Source organism: Phodopus roborovskii, unplaced genomic scaffold, assembly GCF_943737965.1.
Source record: "Phodopus roborovskii unplaced genomic scaffold, PHOROB, whole genome shotgun sequence".
NCBI classification, from domain to species: domain Eukaryota; kingdom Metazoa; phylum Chordata; class Mammalia; order Rodentia; family Cricetidae; genus Phodopus; species Phodopus roborovskii.
Genome location: NW_026125466.1, coordinates 22,704 through 38,940, shown reverse-complemented (window position 1 = coordinate 38,940; position 16,237 = coordinate 22,704). Strand labels below are relative to the sequence as shown.

At 40.2% G+C, this 16,237-nt stretch overlaps 1 protein-coding gene across 1 annotated transcript in view; it reads right to left on the bottom strand.

Moving 5' to 3' along the window:
* Window positions 1-16,237, bottom strand: part of LOC127215514 (ankyrin repeat and SOCS box protein 7-like) — a 43,510-nt gene that overhangs the window by 12,350 nt on the left and 14,923 nt on the right. The window contains 2 exon segments of the mRNA XM_051175929.1: window positions 108-446; window positions 449-712. Coding sequence (XP_051031886.1) covers window positions 108-446; window positions 449-712 — 603 coding nt within the window.

The following is a 16,237-nucleotide window of genomic DNA, read 5'->3' as shown; positions in this document are numbered from 1 at the left end:
GAATGATTAATGTCTAGTCATCTCGTATTACAAAAATATCTCAAGCTACTCAGAAGGTGCGAATTAAGAGGGAAAGATGCAATAAGAGTAGTAATTATGTTACATACTTGTGACTTCTTGTAAGAAATCCAAACACGGCCGACTACTTCCTGAAATACTTATTGAAACGGCCAGTGGGGTCTGACCTTCATAGTTCCTTGTGTTCGTGTCCGCGCCATAGTTATACAACATCCGTGCACAGAGCACATCGTCACGAAGGGCAGACAAGTGCAAAGGAGTCTGTCCGTCTTCTAGGCGCCCCAAGTTTGTGTCTGCTCCTCTCTGAAGGAACATTCGGCAGTAAGAGTGATTGCTTTTAATCACAGCATAGCGCAACAGAAATCCATTCTGAATGTCGATGTTGGCGTTGTGGTCCAGGAGGATTTTCACGCAGCTTGATCTCTCTGGATGATGGCCAGCTGAAGTGGTGTTGTACCTTTATCACTGAGTGGATCGACCTCAGCCTTGAACTCCAGAAGGAGACGGACAAACGAGTCCCTACCGTAGTGAGCAGCCACGTGGAGAGGAGTCCAGCCATCGTTGCTTTTTGCATTAATAATGTCACTCCTGTACTCAGACTCTAACATCAGGCGTGCAATCCGGGCCCGGCCGTGCATGGCTGCGTAATGCAGAGCGGTGAAGCCTCCGATCAAGTCCTTAACGGTGGGATCGGCTAGGGTTAAACCAAAATGAAAACATCAGTGGCTGCTGAGACAAAGCAACTCTATCAGGGCGAGCAGAGTATGGCTCACCAGCTATCACAGACTGTGAATGTGAAGGGTTACATACTATGAATGACACTGAAGCCTTCCCCCAGGTTTAGCAGAAGCTGCGTCTCAGTGGAAAACACATTTCAGTAGGAAGTTACCAGGCCCAAGTCGGTGGGAGGAGGGGCACAAGAGCAACAATGTTAAGGATAGACCGGCCTGAAGCCGGCCGATGCAGGCTCAGGGCACCGCCTGCCTCCTGCTGAGTGAAGTGTGTCTGTTGAGCGAGCACACCCATCATAGCCTTACCCCACGGTTCTCCTTTGTTGTCAGCTCTTTGCTGTGTTTTTTCTCATGTTGCTTCTTGGCTTAATGAGAAACATGTGAGCAAGATGGCTGCTCTGAATTTCAGTGTCCTGTGGCTGGCCAGACTTGTTTTAGGATTTAATAGGGTGGAGAGAGAGAGGAAGGCAGAGACCCGAGGTAGTCTCTGCACTCCAGGAGAGAATCTGGGGAGACACATGCTGAGTGACATGACCATGAGGAAACATGTTTGCAAGAATAAAACAGGACTCTGAGTTCAGTTACAGAGGGTCCTTTGAGTTTTTAAGAATTGGCAAGCATTTTATGTGGGGGAAAAATGGAAAAAACCCTAGTACTACATTGTTTTTAAAACCAGTTTTAAAACTTTCTCCTAAATCAACAGATCCCTGGGGAGAAAAGTTCACAAGAATTATCTGCTAAGCACTCTTGAAGCTACACTTTGGCCACCAGCTCAGGCCTTTCCAAAGATCAGTACTTTGTAGCTCACACTGCGCTACCATTCCTGAGCAGTAAGTAGAGTCGCCTCTCCCACAGTATGGACACTGCTTCCTGGAGGCGAGTAAAGCAAGGAGGAAGAGAAACCAGCCCCACCTAACTACTAGCATTAAAATGTTTCTTGTGCAACTCAGCTTTGGGTTTGTTTACAAATGAAAAAAAAAAAAAAAAAAAAAAAAAACAAACCTGTGAATGTTTATCACAGACACAAAATGCTCCCAAAGCTATGTGATGAAATACTTATGTACTATTTAATAAGATTTTATCTTGTTCTAGACTACAACAGCTGGGTTCTGTCTAAGAGGCTGTGAGGCAGAAAATGATATGTTGAAATATTAATAATACTGTAAGGGGTGAAAATTGCAGTTAAAGATTTGTTAGCAAATAAAACCTATACAAAGTAAACTATTATTTTAGCTCCTCATAACATCTGATGTAAAATGACAACTAACAACCACAGTATCACTTTGATCTGTCTACAAAAAAAGAAAAAAAAAATTAGGCAATGGCCTTAACTAAAAGAATATTCAGTACCTAGGACTATGCAACCCCATGACAGGCTAGAATGCTGATGCAAAGCACTCTTCTGCCACCTACTGGAAAAGGCTGAAATGCACTAATCAGCTTCACTTTGACAGGTGACTGAGTCTCACAATAGATGAAGTGTTAAAAGAGTTCTTGCTGCTCTCTCTGAGACCCTGAGTTCAATTCCCAGCACCCATATCAGGCAGGTCATAAACACCTGCTTCTTCAGCTTCAGGGGATCCAACAACTTCTCCAGGCCTCTGCAGGCACTGCATGATGCACATGAACCCATTCTCCTCTCCCCTTCCCTCCTCTCTCCCTTCCCCCTCTTACACACAAGTAAATTAAAGATTTAAAAATAAATAACTAGAATAGATGAAATGAAGACAGGTCTTTCACGCTCCCACCCTTCGTTCACCAGGGACATTGAAGGTGCTAGCATCCTTACACGCTGTGGCTGTTCACTATTTGACAAGTCAGGATAAAATGCTGTTACACAAAGTTGCTCCTGCAAGTTTGGTTTTCACTTTGGGTCTATTTAAGGTTCTGCTTGCATTCTATTGCTATACTGAACTAAGAAAACACAGATTAGCACAAAGAGCAGTGACCTGACTCATCTCAGCCAAAACCATTCAAACCAATTAACTGCCTGCCTGCTGCAAGCAGCACACAGAACTACAGGGTAAAAATACATAAAAGCTGTAGCTACTGTCCCCAAGAGAAAGTGACAGAACGAATGAACACAGAGTACATGGAGGGTCAGGGTCAGTCAATGCAACATGATAAGCGCTCACTTACAATGCCAGGGAAATCTGCACATCGATGACAAGGTCAGTGAAAAGCATGCCGAATCCACTTGGCTGAATTTATCTGTGCAACTTCTCTTTATCAGTGATACTCCCTGAGTGCTCCAGAACAACAACCCCGCCTGGTGGTGGTAGCACATGCCTTTAATCCCATGCCCCAGAGGCAGGCGGATCTGAGTTCAAGGACAGCCTGGTCTACAAGCAGACTTCCCAGGACAGCCAGGGCTATATAGAGAAACTATCTCAAAAAGCCAAAATAAATAAACAAATAAAACAGCAACCCTGCCAAGCTTCTTCCTCCCCCTTAACAGATACTCCCCCCCCCCTCCCAAGTGAGACCATTTTAAACAAATGGTAGCATACTCTAATCTAAACACACAGAAACAAATACGTTTAAAAACAATGAGACATTACTATGCTGTGTGGTTTGTCTTCTACAAGTCTTGTCAAATGGAAGTGAAACTTGTTCATCAAGTGCAGACTGACAAGCTCTAAGAATTCATACAAACAGTCACGTTAACTAAAGTAATTAACATCCAGAACATTTTTGTCACCTCAAAATTCCTTCATGTCTCTTTACAACCAATTTCCCTACCTGGATTCTGTGACCCAAGCAAACAACTGGTCAATACAGACAAAGCTTTGCTTCTCCTCGGATGTCACAATAAAGGGTCATGTGCAGATCTCTGTGACTGTGTAACTCAGCTGGGTGCTTCTGAGATTCATGTATGCCAGTTCTAGTTGTGTATATGCAGGGCTGACTTATTTGAGGCTATCTGAACAATGCTATCACATTCCTATCTGCTTTCATTTTGCTTTGTTAACAGGAAAGAACTGCAGGCTCTGAGGCTGGCTACTGTTTAGCTTCATAAGAAGCTGCTGTGTGGCCTGCTGCCAGCGGCTGCTTTGCCCTCTGTCCTTGCTAGCCATGTACCACAGCAGCAGATGGCCCCATCTATGTCACCATCACTTTTAACTTTGCTCACTAGAAGAGTAGGCGGCAACTCCCTGTCCTGTTAATTTACTTTCCAGGAAACTAGAGGGCTGGCTTACTTCACACGTTCCTTGTGGACTACCTGTCTGTGTTTATTCATTTTTTGCTGGGCTGTCTGACTGTAGAGTTGTAAAAGCTCTTTTTTGCATGTTCTGCATATGAACCAAATGAGTGTGCTTATTTACTTACTTAGCTTTGCAATGCTGGAGACTGAACAGAGAGCAAGCACTTGACCGCTGATCTGCACTCAGCTCTTTGTTCTTGACTCTGTCTATCATCACTGCTTTTAACCATTTACTAGATCAGTTCTGCCAAAGAAAACTTTGCCCAACACAACACAACACAACAGATTTTCTTTTCTCCTGGATATTTTGCACTTTAAACCCTTACATTTAAGTCAATGGTCTACTACCAGTTAATATTTGTGTATGGTATAAAGTAAGATCAAGGTTCATCATTTGTCATATAGATGTCTACTTGTTCTGGCACCATTTGTTAAAATACTTTCTTTACAAAAGTGGGGATGGGGACAGTGTCGGTTCATCAGGTAAAGGTGCTAGCTGGCTGACAGCCTGGTGACCTGTATTCTATTCCTATATTTCATCTAGGAAGAAAACAGACACCTGAAGTCTGTCCTCTGATTGCTACAGGCATACCCCCCCCACCTCCCCTTCCCACACCACATCTCTCTCATAAACACACATGCCTGCACACACATGAACATTCATAAATATACCCACACATGCACACTCCTTCATAAACACACAAGCGCACAAAAATGTACTCTCATAAATATACATGCACACACATGTACACTCTCATAAACACATAAGCACACAAACACACATACTCTCATAAACACACACATGGGTGCACGTGCACATACACACACAATGTTTTTTTCTCAATGATTCACCTGCTGCCTTTGCTGAAATTCATCTTATTATCTATGAGTAGTTTTATTCCTGTGCCATTTATCTAAAAATACTTCCTAGCTGGATATGGTGGCACACACTCAGAGGGGGGATGCAAAACGATGTCGAGTTTGAGGACAGCCTGGGAACAGGCTTGAGGCCAGAATGAGCTATATATCAAAACCCTATCTCAAATCAAGGGTTAGGGATGCAACTCAGTGGCAGGAGGCTTGTCTAGCATGAACATGGCCCTCAGTCCAACCCAACCCCAGAACCCTAGGGGAAAATGCAATTAAAAAAAATAAAACAACAAGTTTTTCTATATGCCAACTCCAGACTGTTTTAATTACTATAGCTTTATAGTGCATTTGATATCAGGTAGTGTCAATTCCTCCAATCTTTCTAAAAAATTATTTCAGCTAATACATTTTAAAATTAGGTTGTTAATTTCTCGTCTAAATTTTACTGCTCTGATTTCACCAACTTTACAGATAGCAAGTGCCCCCAAATGATCTAAATAATCTTAATTTTTCCATGTAATGAACCAGGACTTCTTTCCACCCCAACAATATTTCAGTATAGAATATATACTTATTTAATTAAAATGACTACTAAAAACTTTAAATTATTCTTACTGTGAGCTGCTAACATGTTAACTGTTGGTAGAACTTGAGTTTTGTAACATCAACCTGCAATCTCGCTCAATTTATTTTTTAGCTTAAGCATATCTTTGTGAACTTAAGCATATATACATATGTATGTACAACTAAGATAGCTTTACTATACTTTTTGTTCCTATTAGTGTATATGACATCGGAGGGGGAGCACACATACGCCAAGATATGCCTCTGGAGGCCAACTTTCAGGACTCAGTTCTTTCCTTTCAGGGATCAAATTCAGGTCACCAGGCTTGGACAGCAAGGGCTTTTACCTGCTGAGCCATCTCGCTGGCCCACAATTGTTTTACTTGTTCCAATTTGTTTGTTGTCCTTTTACTCCCATGGTTAGAACCTACAAGAGAATGCTGTAGCAAAATAGAAAAAGCATCATGCACACCCTTCTATACATGTTCAGAAAAGCATTGAGTTCAGCACTGAGCACAAGGCAAGCTGCAGCCTTCCCGGGTCCCTCTTCTCGGGTTCTGAGTTGCCTTCTGGCTTGCTCACTCACCTTAAATGGGTAGCATTACCACAGACTCTGAAGGGACCCTTTGGCACTTGATCCTATTAACCTGGCAAACAACTCAAGGGTTTATAGATATTAAACTAACCTCGAATCCTGAGATAAACACTACATGGCCACATTGTAACATCCTTTTAAAATGCTGCTGATGGACCATTAGTTAGCATTTAGGCAGGGTCATGGTCTGCTTCCTTTTCTGCCTGTGTCTGGTTTCATTCGCAGCAGGAGTGCACACTGAGTTAGAAGCACTATCTCCTCTAAAGACTGTGTGCTAGATTACTATTTGTCAGCAAAGCCTGCTTTCTTGGTAGATGTGTAATGAGGAACTCAATTTTTCAATGCTATACACGGTGATGAAATCATTCATTTTCTATGGGTCAGTTTTGGCAATTTGTGTCTTTTAAGGAATGGGATTCTTCTCCATGACAAGAAGCTCACCATACTCCTTATCTTTTTTAACATCTACAGGATCCAGGGCAGTATCTGTTCCCAGTCCTGAAACTGGTCAAGTCTTTTCTCATTTTCAGTCTGGCTATAGATTTTTCAAATGTATTGATCTTTTCAAAGAATTACTGTTTTTCTTTCAGCTCCATCAATTTGCTACCTTTCTGTTACACTGGTTTTTGTTTTTCCTTTTAAAAGTATCCTTTCTTTTTAACACAATTACTTCCTTTTCCCTGTTCCCTATCCTTCCTTCAAACTCTCCCATATACCCCTCCTTGTGCTCTTTCAAATTCATGTCCTCTTTTTTTTCCACTAATGGTTCTTACATGCATATATGTATGTACACACACATATACATATACATACATACATGTATATTCCTAAACATAACCTGCTCAGTCTGTATAATGTTACTTGTATGTAAGTACTCAGGGCTGATCATTTGGTATTGGATAAGCTATTGGTATCCTCATCCTTGGGGAAGACTATTTCCCCCCAATCTTAGCATTCCTTGGATGCCTGTAGTTCTTTGTGTAGGGTTGTGGCTTTGTGGTTTTTGTTGTTCTCTTGAGCATGTCTACTGTTGGCCTTATTTAGCTCATGTTAGTGAAATTTTTAAGGGGGTGACTTTTGATAATACTATGAGACATAATCTTACAGCAAATTCCTGATCCTCTGGCTTTTGCAGTCTTTCCAGCCCTGTTCCTCAAGATTCGCTGAGCCATAGGAGAGGGAGTTGTACTGGAGATGGAGTCACTGGAAGTGGGGTCCACAACTTGTCTGTTGCAAAGAGAAGTTTCCTTGATGAGGAGTGGGGACTATACTTATACTTATCTGTGGTTATGAGGACAAATGTTTAAGAGTGTAGTTAAGGGCTGTGCTGGTCTAGTAAAGTGGTAGTTGTAGGTTCTCCTCTAAGATCATAACTTCACTAGGCCTGGGTAGTTGGTTAGGTTTCCAGAACCAGGCATGATTTCCCTCTTGTTGAGTGGGTCTTAAGTCCAGTTAGGGAGGTGTTTGTTACCACCAAGGTATGAGTGCCACTACTACACTGCACCCTTAGGGTTATCATGCCATGCTGGTTCTTGTGGTTCATAGGCATCATTGCAAGATGAGGACTATGGGTTGCTTCCTTCCTTTAGAGACTTGCCCGATGCCTTTTGGTACCATGAGAACTAGTCCTCAGAGAGGAGGCTTTGGGTCAGTTCCAGATCAGGGCTCTGGGGTCTGAAGCGCATGATATCTTCATCAATAAGACTTACCTTTTACCTCTGGGGAACAATCAAGGGTAATAGCAATAGTCTGTGATGTTTTGGAAGTCTCTTGGACAGTCTTACCAACAACTCAAAGGAGGGCTTCTCATGCCTGGTGTTAAGGTTTTTGTTAGATTGGCTCTTGAAAAAAAGTATTGTTAGCCCAGATGAGAAAACTTCATTTAACATATCTATGCATATTCATACACAGACCTACAGGTATTATAGTTTTTTTTTTTTTTTTTACAGTTAATAGCATAGCCCATTATGACTCTTACAGACATCTGTTATTTTACCCTCTTCCCTCCTTCTTCTGTATTTATCTCTTCCCCTCCCTAACTAGAGACCCCCCCTTTCCCCATTCAAATCAATTATGCCCTGCTATTCTTCTCTCTAATGTACCTCTACTCCCAAGTTGTCAGGAATGTCCCCTTTTACTTTCTGCATTTACTAGGATCTATGTTTACACCTGAAGATTTGGATGGAGGAGCCTCTAATAAGAGAGAGTATGTGACATTTGTCTTTGTGAGTTTGGGTTACCTCACTCAAAAACAACTTTCCTAGCTTTGTTCGTTTACCTGCAATGTTCATGATTTAAATTTTCTTGACATATGAATAACATTTCATATTTGCTATCATATTTTCATCATGTATTCACGGGTTAAAGGACATTTGGTTGTTTCCATTTCCTAGCTATTGTGAATAGTGCAGTGATAGCCATGACTGAGCAAGTATCTGTAAGAGTAGGATGTTAAGTCCTTTGAGCATATGCCAAGGAATGGTACAGCTGGGTCATATGGTGGACTTACTTTAAGCTTTAAAAGCATTCTTCACACTGATTTACATAAGGGCTGCACCAGTCTGCAAACCTACCAACAGCAGATGAGGGCTCTTTGCCCTGTATCCCCTCCAGCATTTATTGTCTGTTATTTTGTTGGGATAGGATGAAACCTCGAAGTCAGTCTGATTAGCATTTCCCTAACTGCTAGCGACAATGAAAACCTTTGGAGACAAACATTTCTTAACCAGTTTTTCTTTGTTTGAGAACTCCAAGCCTCAGGCACAGTTTTTCAAATAGGACTGACTTTTTTTTTAATTATTGATTTTTTTCATATTTTGTAAGTTCTTTGTATATTTTGAATATTAGTTGTCTGTCAGATGTATAGCTGACAAAGATTTATTCCCTTTTCTGCAAGCTTCTAATTTACCTGGTTGATTGCTGACTTCTTCCTTCCTTCCTTTCTTTCTCCTTTTCTGTTTTTCTTTTCAAGACAGGGTTTCTTAGGGTAACAGTTCTGGTTGCCTAAAACTCACTCTGTAGATCAGGCTGGTCTCGAACTCAGAGATCTGCCTTACCCAGCCAATTGTTTCTTTAGCTATGCAGAACTTTTTAGTTTTACAAAATTTTGCATGTTAATTGTTGGCCTTTGTTCTTGGGCAAATGAACTTATTATTCTGAAAACCCTTTACTACACTTGTATCACATAAGGTACTACCTATATATTCTACCTAGTTCAGTGCTTAAGTATTTGATCCACTTGGAGTTAGTTTTTATGTAGAGTGATAGATACAGGTATAATTTAATTCTTTTGCATGTAGACATCCAGTTTCCTCAAGATGATTTGTTGAAGATTCTTTCTCCTGTATATGTTTTTGACCTCTTTGTCAAATATTAAGTGGCTGAAGTTACATATACTAATCTTAGAGGGCTTTGTTCCATTGGTCCACATGTCTGGTTTTGTGCCAGTACTATACTGTTTTTATTACTATGGCTCTGTAATATAATTTTTTTTCTAGATTGTTTTGGCTGTATGATTTCTTATGAATTTTGGGTAGTTTTTCCTATTTCTGAAAAGAATGAAATGGAGATTTTCATTAGGATTGCATTGAATCTGAAAATAATTTTTTGTTAAGTCATTTTTACAATATTAACTTTACTAATACATGTAATTTCTTTCAATTTTCTAGTCTTTCTGTCTCTTCTGAGCTTTATAGCTTTTACTGTTAGAGGCCATTCACTACTTGGTTAGGTTTATTCCTAGATGTTTTATTATCTTTCACACTACTGAGAATGGAAATGTGTCCATGATCTCTTTATGTTATTGCCGGTGTATGGAAAAGCTATTAATTTGTGTGATTTGATTCTGTATACTTCACTTTGCTGAATTTGTTCATCATTTCTAGGAATTTCCTAATATATAGTTTCATGTCTTCTGCAAATACGGATAATTTGACTTCTTCTTTGCCTATTTGTACCTCTTTATTTCCTTCTTTTTACATAGCTGCTCCAGCTAGTATTTCGAGCATAATGTTGAGAAGGAGTGAGGGTACTGGACATTTGTGTCTCATTTCCTGACTTCAAGGAGATTGCTTCAAGCTTCTTTCTATTTAGGATGTTGTTTGCTGTGGGTTTCTTACATATAGATTTACGATGTTGAGGTGTGTTCCCTCTAGTACTACATTCTCTCAGACTTTTATCAAAACAGCACAGTGGATATTGTCAGAGGCATTTCTTTGTCTATTGAGATGATCATGTGATTTTTGTTTTTAAGTTCATTTTGTAGCTTATCTTATTTACTGAGCTGGCTTATGTTGAAGCATCCCTGCATTCCAGGATAAAGCCAACTTGGTCATGGCAGATAATCTTTGATGTGTGTCTGTACTCTGTTTTTCAAATATTTTATTAAGCTTTGTGGAGCCTGTTGTTGTTTTTTGTTACATCTTTACCTGGTTTTGGAGTTAGTGGTACTGATTCCATAGGAGTTGGGAGTGCTCCTCTTTTTATTTTTTGAGTAGTTTAATGAGCACTGTCTGGAGCTCTTCTTTGAATGTCTGGTAGAATTCTGCAGTGAATACATCTGGCCCCAGATTTTTTTTTTTTTAAGTTGGAAGACTTTTTATTACAATTACAATCTCATTTGTTATGTGTCTGTTATAGGTTGTTGTCTTCTTGGTTTAATTTTGGTGGTTTGGTTGAATCTAAAAATTGATCCATTTCTTTTACATTTGCCACCTTAATGACATACAGGTTCTTAAAATACTCCCTTATATTTTGAATTTATTTTGGTGTCTGTTGTAATGTTTCCCTGTTCATTTTTGATTCTGTTAATATGGGTAAAATGTGTCAAGGGTCTGTCAATCTAATTTATCTTCTCAGAGAACCAACTCTTAGATAAGCTGATTCTTTGCACTGTTTTCTGATTCTATTTCACTGATTTCTGCTCTGAATTCTATTATTTCTTACTGCGGATTTGGATTTGGTTTGATCTTGTTTCCCAAACTTTTTAGTCATTTGTTTGTGCTCAGATTATTTTGATGTAGGTACCTAGAACTACAAGTTTCCCTGCAGGGCTGCTTCAAATGTGCCCCAGAAACTTTGTTGTGTTGTGCTTCTATTTTCATTGAGTTCCAGATATTTGTTTGTCTTGATTTCTGCTGACACATTTACCATTCAGTCATACGTGGTTTAATTTCCATGAGTTTATGCATGTACTATGGACTTGCTTGCTGTTAATTTCAAGTTTTATTGCATAGTAACCAGATAGGCTACAAGAGTGATTTCAGTCTCCTTGAATTTGTAAAGAATTGTCTTGTGTCCCAGGATGTGGTCTACTGTAGAAAAACTCCATGTGCTGCTGAGTAGAAGGCACATTCTTTGGTGTTTAGGTGGACTATTGTATAGGTATCTGCTAAACTCATGGTGTCAATTAATTCTGATATTTCTGTTTATTTTTTCTGTCCACCCATTTATTGGAGAAAACAGGTAATGAAATCACTCACTATTAATGGGTTGATGTTAATTTTTGAATGTTTGTCTTTAAATATAGTAATACATTTTCTTTTTATGAAATTGAGTACACCACAGTTTGGTACACATATGTTTATGATAGTGATGTCTTCTTTGTTAACTATTCCCTTGAATGAAATATCTGAGTCATTTTAGTCTAAAGTCTATTTTATCAGCTATTATGATAACCATGTCTGCTTGCTTCCTGGTGTAATCTGACTGGAGTTCTTTTGGCCATCTTTTTATTGTAAGGTGATGCCTATCTTTAAGGCTGTGTTTCTTGTAGACTACAAATAGATAGATTTTGCTTCTTGATCTACTTTATAAGTTTGTGTATTGGAAAATTTAAGCCATTCATATTTAAAGTTATTATTGGAATGTGTATTAATTGTGGCCATTGTGTTGTTGAGGTTTGGTATTGGGTTCTCAGTGGTAGTTTGCCTTTTTGTTAATTATGGCTTTGCATTTTTCAATCTCTCTGCTATCCTCATTCCTCTCTTTGGACTAAATGCTGTTTCTTGTATTTTCTTTAAGTTTTGGTTGTTGGATATAAATTATTTAGGCTGTTTAGCTAGACTTTGGGAACTTTTTTTTTCTCCTTCATTCATGGCAGATTATTTGTTGTCTATTAGTCTAGCACTCAGTCTTTTTAGGGTTCAGAATGCATTGCATCAGGCTGTCCACTGAGAAACCAGCTGTTATTTTGATGCATTTACCTTTATGTGTGACTTGAATTTTCTCTTGAAGATATCAAGAGACTTTCTTTGCTATGTACACTTAGTGTTTTAACTATGATACGCTGTGGTATTTTCTTTTCTGGTCTTATTTACTTGGTCTTCTGTGTATTCTGTATGAGTGTGTTTTCTTTAGTTTGGAGACCTTTTTCTTTTGTGAGATTTTGAAGGTTCTCTATGCCTATAATTCAGAGGCTTACTTTTTTTTGTTTGTTTGTTTTTGTTTTTCCATGGTGTTCCACATTTACTGTTTGTTCCCATCCTGGCATTTTTGCTTGTTTTGATTTGTCATATTCCTTGCATAATTGGTCTAGGACCTCTACTTTATCTTTCAGTCCTGACATTGTATCTTCTGCTTGGTTCATTCCACTTGCTGGCTTTCCTTTGTTTTGTAGATGAGTTATTTAGTTCACTCAACTCTATCATGCTTTCAGCTTGAGCTCTCTCCAATGTTTCTATCACCTTACTGAATTCCGTTCTCAAGTCCTGGGTTGTACTCATCATTTCCATCAGCTTGAGCTCTCCCCAATGTTTCTATCTCCTTAGTGAATTCCGATCTCAGTCCTGGGTTGTACTCATCATTTCCATTTCATTATTTCTCTTTGACTTCAGTGTGCTCTTTGTGGCTTTTAAAATATTTAAGTTCTTTGATGAAGCTTATGATTGTTCCTTGAGTTCTATGTCCTGGTGTCCATCCAGGTAATTCTTCTCATTGGCAAATATTTTGATATGACTAGTAGGCTGAGAAGACACTGACCTGACTCTCATTGTTGGCGTTTTGTAATGAGACCTGGGCATATGAACTTGTAAGATTGATGGACACAGAAGGTTGGGGAAGATGAGTGGATGTACAGGTGGGTTGGTTCTAGAGGCTGGAAATGGTCTGAGTGAAAAGTGGTCAGGTAGACAGAGGGACTGGTGTTCAGGATGGAGTGCAGGGCTAGATCTGGCCAGGTAGATAGGCTGGATGTGGTGTGGGCCTGGGTTGTAGGCTATGTAGATAAGGTACTGGCAGAAGAATAGAGATTGGTTATGGCACAGACAAGGGTGGCCAGAGAAGGCTGGGACACTGGATATAGGAACCACACTAGATCTGATAGGTTGAAGATGTAGCATGGATGGGAAGGTTCAGGAAGGCTTATCAAGCTAGACCCTAGAGGAGGCTAGGTGGAAAGATTGTTTCTTTGTGTGTGTGTGTGTGTGCGTGTGTGGTGTGTGTATGTTTTCAAGACAGGGTTTCTCTGTGTGACAGCACTGGCTGTGCTGGCACTCACTCTATAGACCAGGCTGGTCTCAAACTCACAGAGATCCGCCTGTCTCTGCCTCCCAAGTGCTGGGATTAAAGGCATGCATCACTACCGTCCTGCTTGGTACTGTCTTTCTTTTATTTCATTCCTACTTTCACTCTGGATTTAATTCTAAGAGTTTAAAAATGACTTTAATATAACCTCCTTCCTCTGTGCTGTGTTAACACACACACACACTCTCTCTCTCTCTCTCTCTCTCTCTCTCTCTCTCTCTCTTCTCTCTCTCTTCAAATAGTAGTTCCAAACATCTTGTTTTGAAATGAGAAAAAAGAAAGATAGAGGAGGAGAGAAGTGTGGCATTTTTATGTGAAAATATTTCTTGTTTTTAAGATTCTACCCCTTGGAGAATTAATAAATCTTAGTTATTATACAATCAAGTTTAAACTAGTAAGTTTACTGGGCAAATGCATCTACCACTTTTAAGGCCATAATACACACTACCAAGTTGCTTTGCAAAAATGTTTCCACAAACTCCACATCATATGCTTATTTTTACAATACCTGGAGCTGTCTTGCAAACCCTTTCATTTCTGCAGAGCTGCAAACAGCTCTTCCCACTGCACCCTGTGTATCTAATGCAACCGTCTCTCTCACTTATTTCCATGTGTCTATCAAGAAAATGCTGCTTGCTTTCCTGAGGGGACCTGGCCTTTGTAGGAAACTCTTAATCCAAGAGCTCACTAACATTCTCAGAAAGATTACAGTATTTTTTATTTGTTATTAGTGTTGCTATGTACACACTCTGCCACATGGCATGTGGGGGGGGGGGTCAGAGGACAACTCTGGAGCCACTTCTCTCCATACACATTTATATGGGTTCTGAGGGCTGGACCTGCGTGACAGGCTTGCATGGCAAGTGCCTTTACTGCTGGGTTATCTCTGGCCCAACTACCAGAATGTGTACAGAGGTATGCTAATATACAAACATTTGTGTTAAAAATTTCAAGTTTTAGACATTTGAAAATCTGAAATTTTCATTATTTCAAATCGGTATGTAAGGCAACTCAGTATGTAATGGCGCTCAGCACATGTGGCTACTAGCACTTATAATGTGGCCAGTTCTAAATGAGGATTGAATCTGTCTAGTTTGACTGTAATGCAACAGCCTCTCATACCACAGAGGGCACAGGCTTAAACTAGAGACTGGGGTCCTTGTGTCCCACCCCCATTTTTGTGTTCTACAACTCAATCACAGTTTTGTTGTTTTAAGCAACTTGGATTCACAGCGGTTTCAGAAGGCTTCTTCCCTCATTGGTTAGTAGTACTATGTGACTATGCGGACTTGATAGGTAGAACTGTATTTTTTTTTATTGTATCCTTTCATGTATGAATATTTAGATGACAATTTCTAGTTGTATAAGTGGCTTAGAGTTCTACATTTTTGCCCACCTACTAAAGATGATGAGAAGGAGGAGGGCGGAGTCAGCGGACGCCAGGCAGATGCAGAGGGAATGGGAGATGAACGTGTCATGCTAATAAAGGTACTGCCACATGGTAGAGCATAAATAAGGAATACGGGTTTATTAAAAATGTAGGAGTGAGTTAGTAATAAGTCTGAGCTATTGGTGGAGCATTTATAATTAAAAAGAAATAATTTCTATGTCTTCCTTCTCATATTCCATCTGGCTGCCCCTTTTCCCTGTTTGCTGATGCAGCTTTGCCATTTTAGTAAGTGGCAACAGTTGTCCCTTATTCTTGACCTAAAACTTCGAGTTACTGTTGATTTTCTCACTGCATAACTCACCTGGTCTTCTTGTCCTACTGATGGGCTGAGGGACTGTAACCAGAGAAATTCCTATGGCCCAGTAAGCCTCTGATGGCTCCCCAATACCCCTAAACTGGCCCAGCAAGCCTCTGATGGCTCCCCAATACCCCTAAACTGTTGGGCATATTGCAATCATACTCAACTATTATAGCCCTTAAAATCACACATGTTCCTCTCCTTCAAACCCCACTGTGGGTGTCCCACACAAGTAGCATGCTCCACTCCAGCAAGTTTCCAGCCCTTCCTGCTTCATAACTTTCAAGAACCCCACACAAGCCCTGCATTCTGGAGAGATTATGGTCTCTCATACCCCTCACAGAGATAGGGGCCCTGTTACACATGGCACTTTGCTCTCTTGGAATGCCTTGCTTTTTTGTAGGTAGTACAGAACCATAGTTCAGACAATGGTTTGCAGCCAGCTCCGCTGTCATCAGGGTGGAAGACCTGGGGTATCTGAATTACTTTTGCCTCTGTGGCTCATTTTCCAAAGGGGGAACTAGAAGCATCACCCTCTTAAGAACACTGTACACACTCGGTTACCAGGGAACATTGCTACCAACCCATCTACCTGCTGGGCTGTGAGACATCAGAGCTGTTTACCACCCACAGCGGTACCCAAAGCAGGGCCTGGCACACACTAGGTGCTCGGCAGCACTTTCTGAATGTGAGCGAATGCTTTGTCAGTAACCAGATGGCCACCTCATACATGTCAGAGTTCTGCCACACATACAGAGTAAGCAGAGAACAAACCCCAAGAGGACAGGAGTGAGGAGAGCAAAGTGAACTACCCTGCCTCCGAGTCCTTTCCTTCAGTCCCTTATTTGATGATTTTGGAAGAGTGGTTGTCATGAATTTAGGCAGCTTCTGATCCTGGCCCAAAGATGGACTGGTTTTTTAGACTATTATAATAATTTTATTACTATTATTATTATTATTATTATTATTATTATTATTATTATTA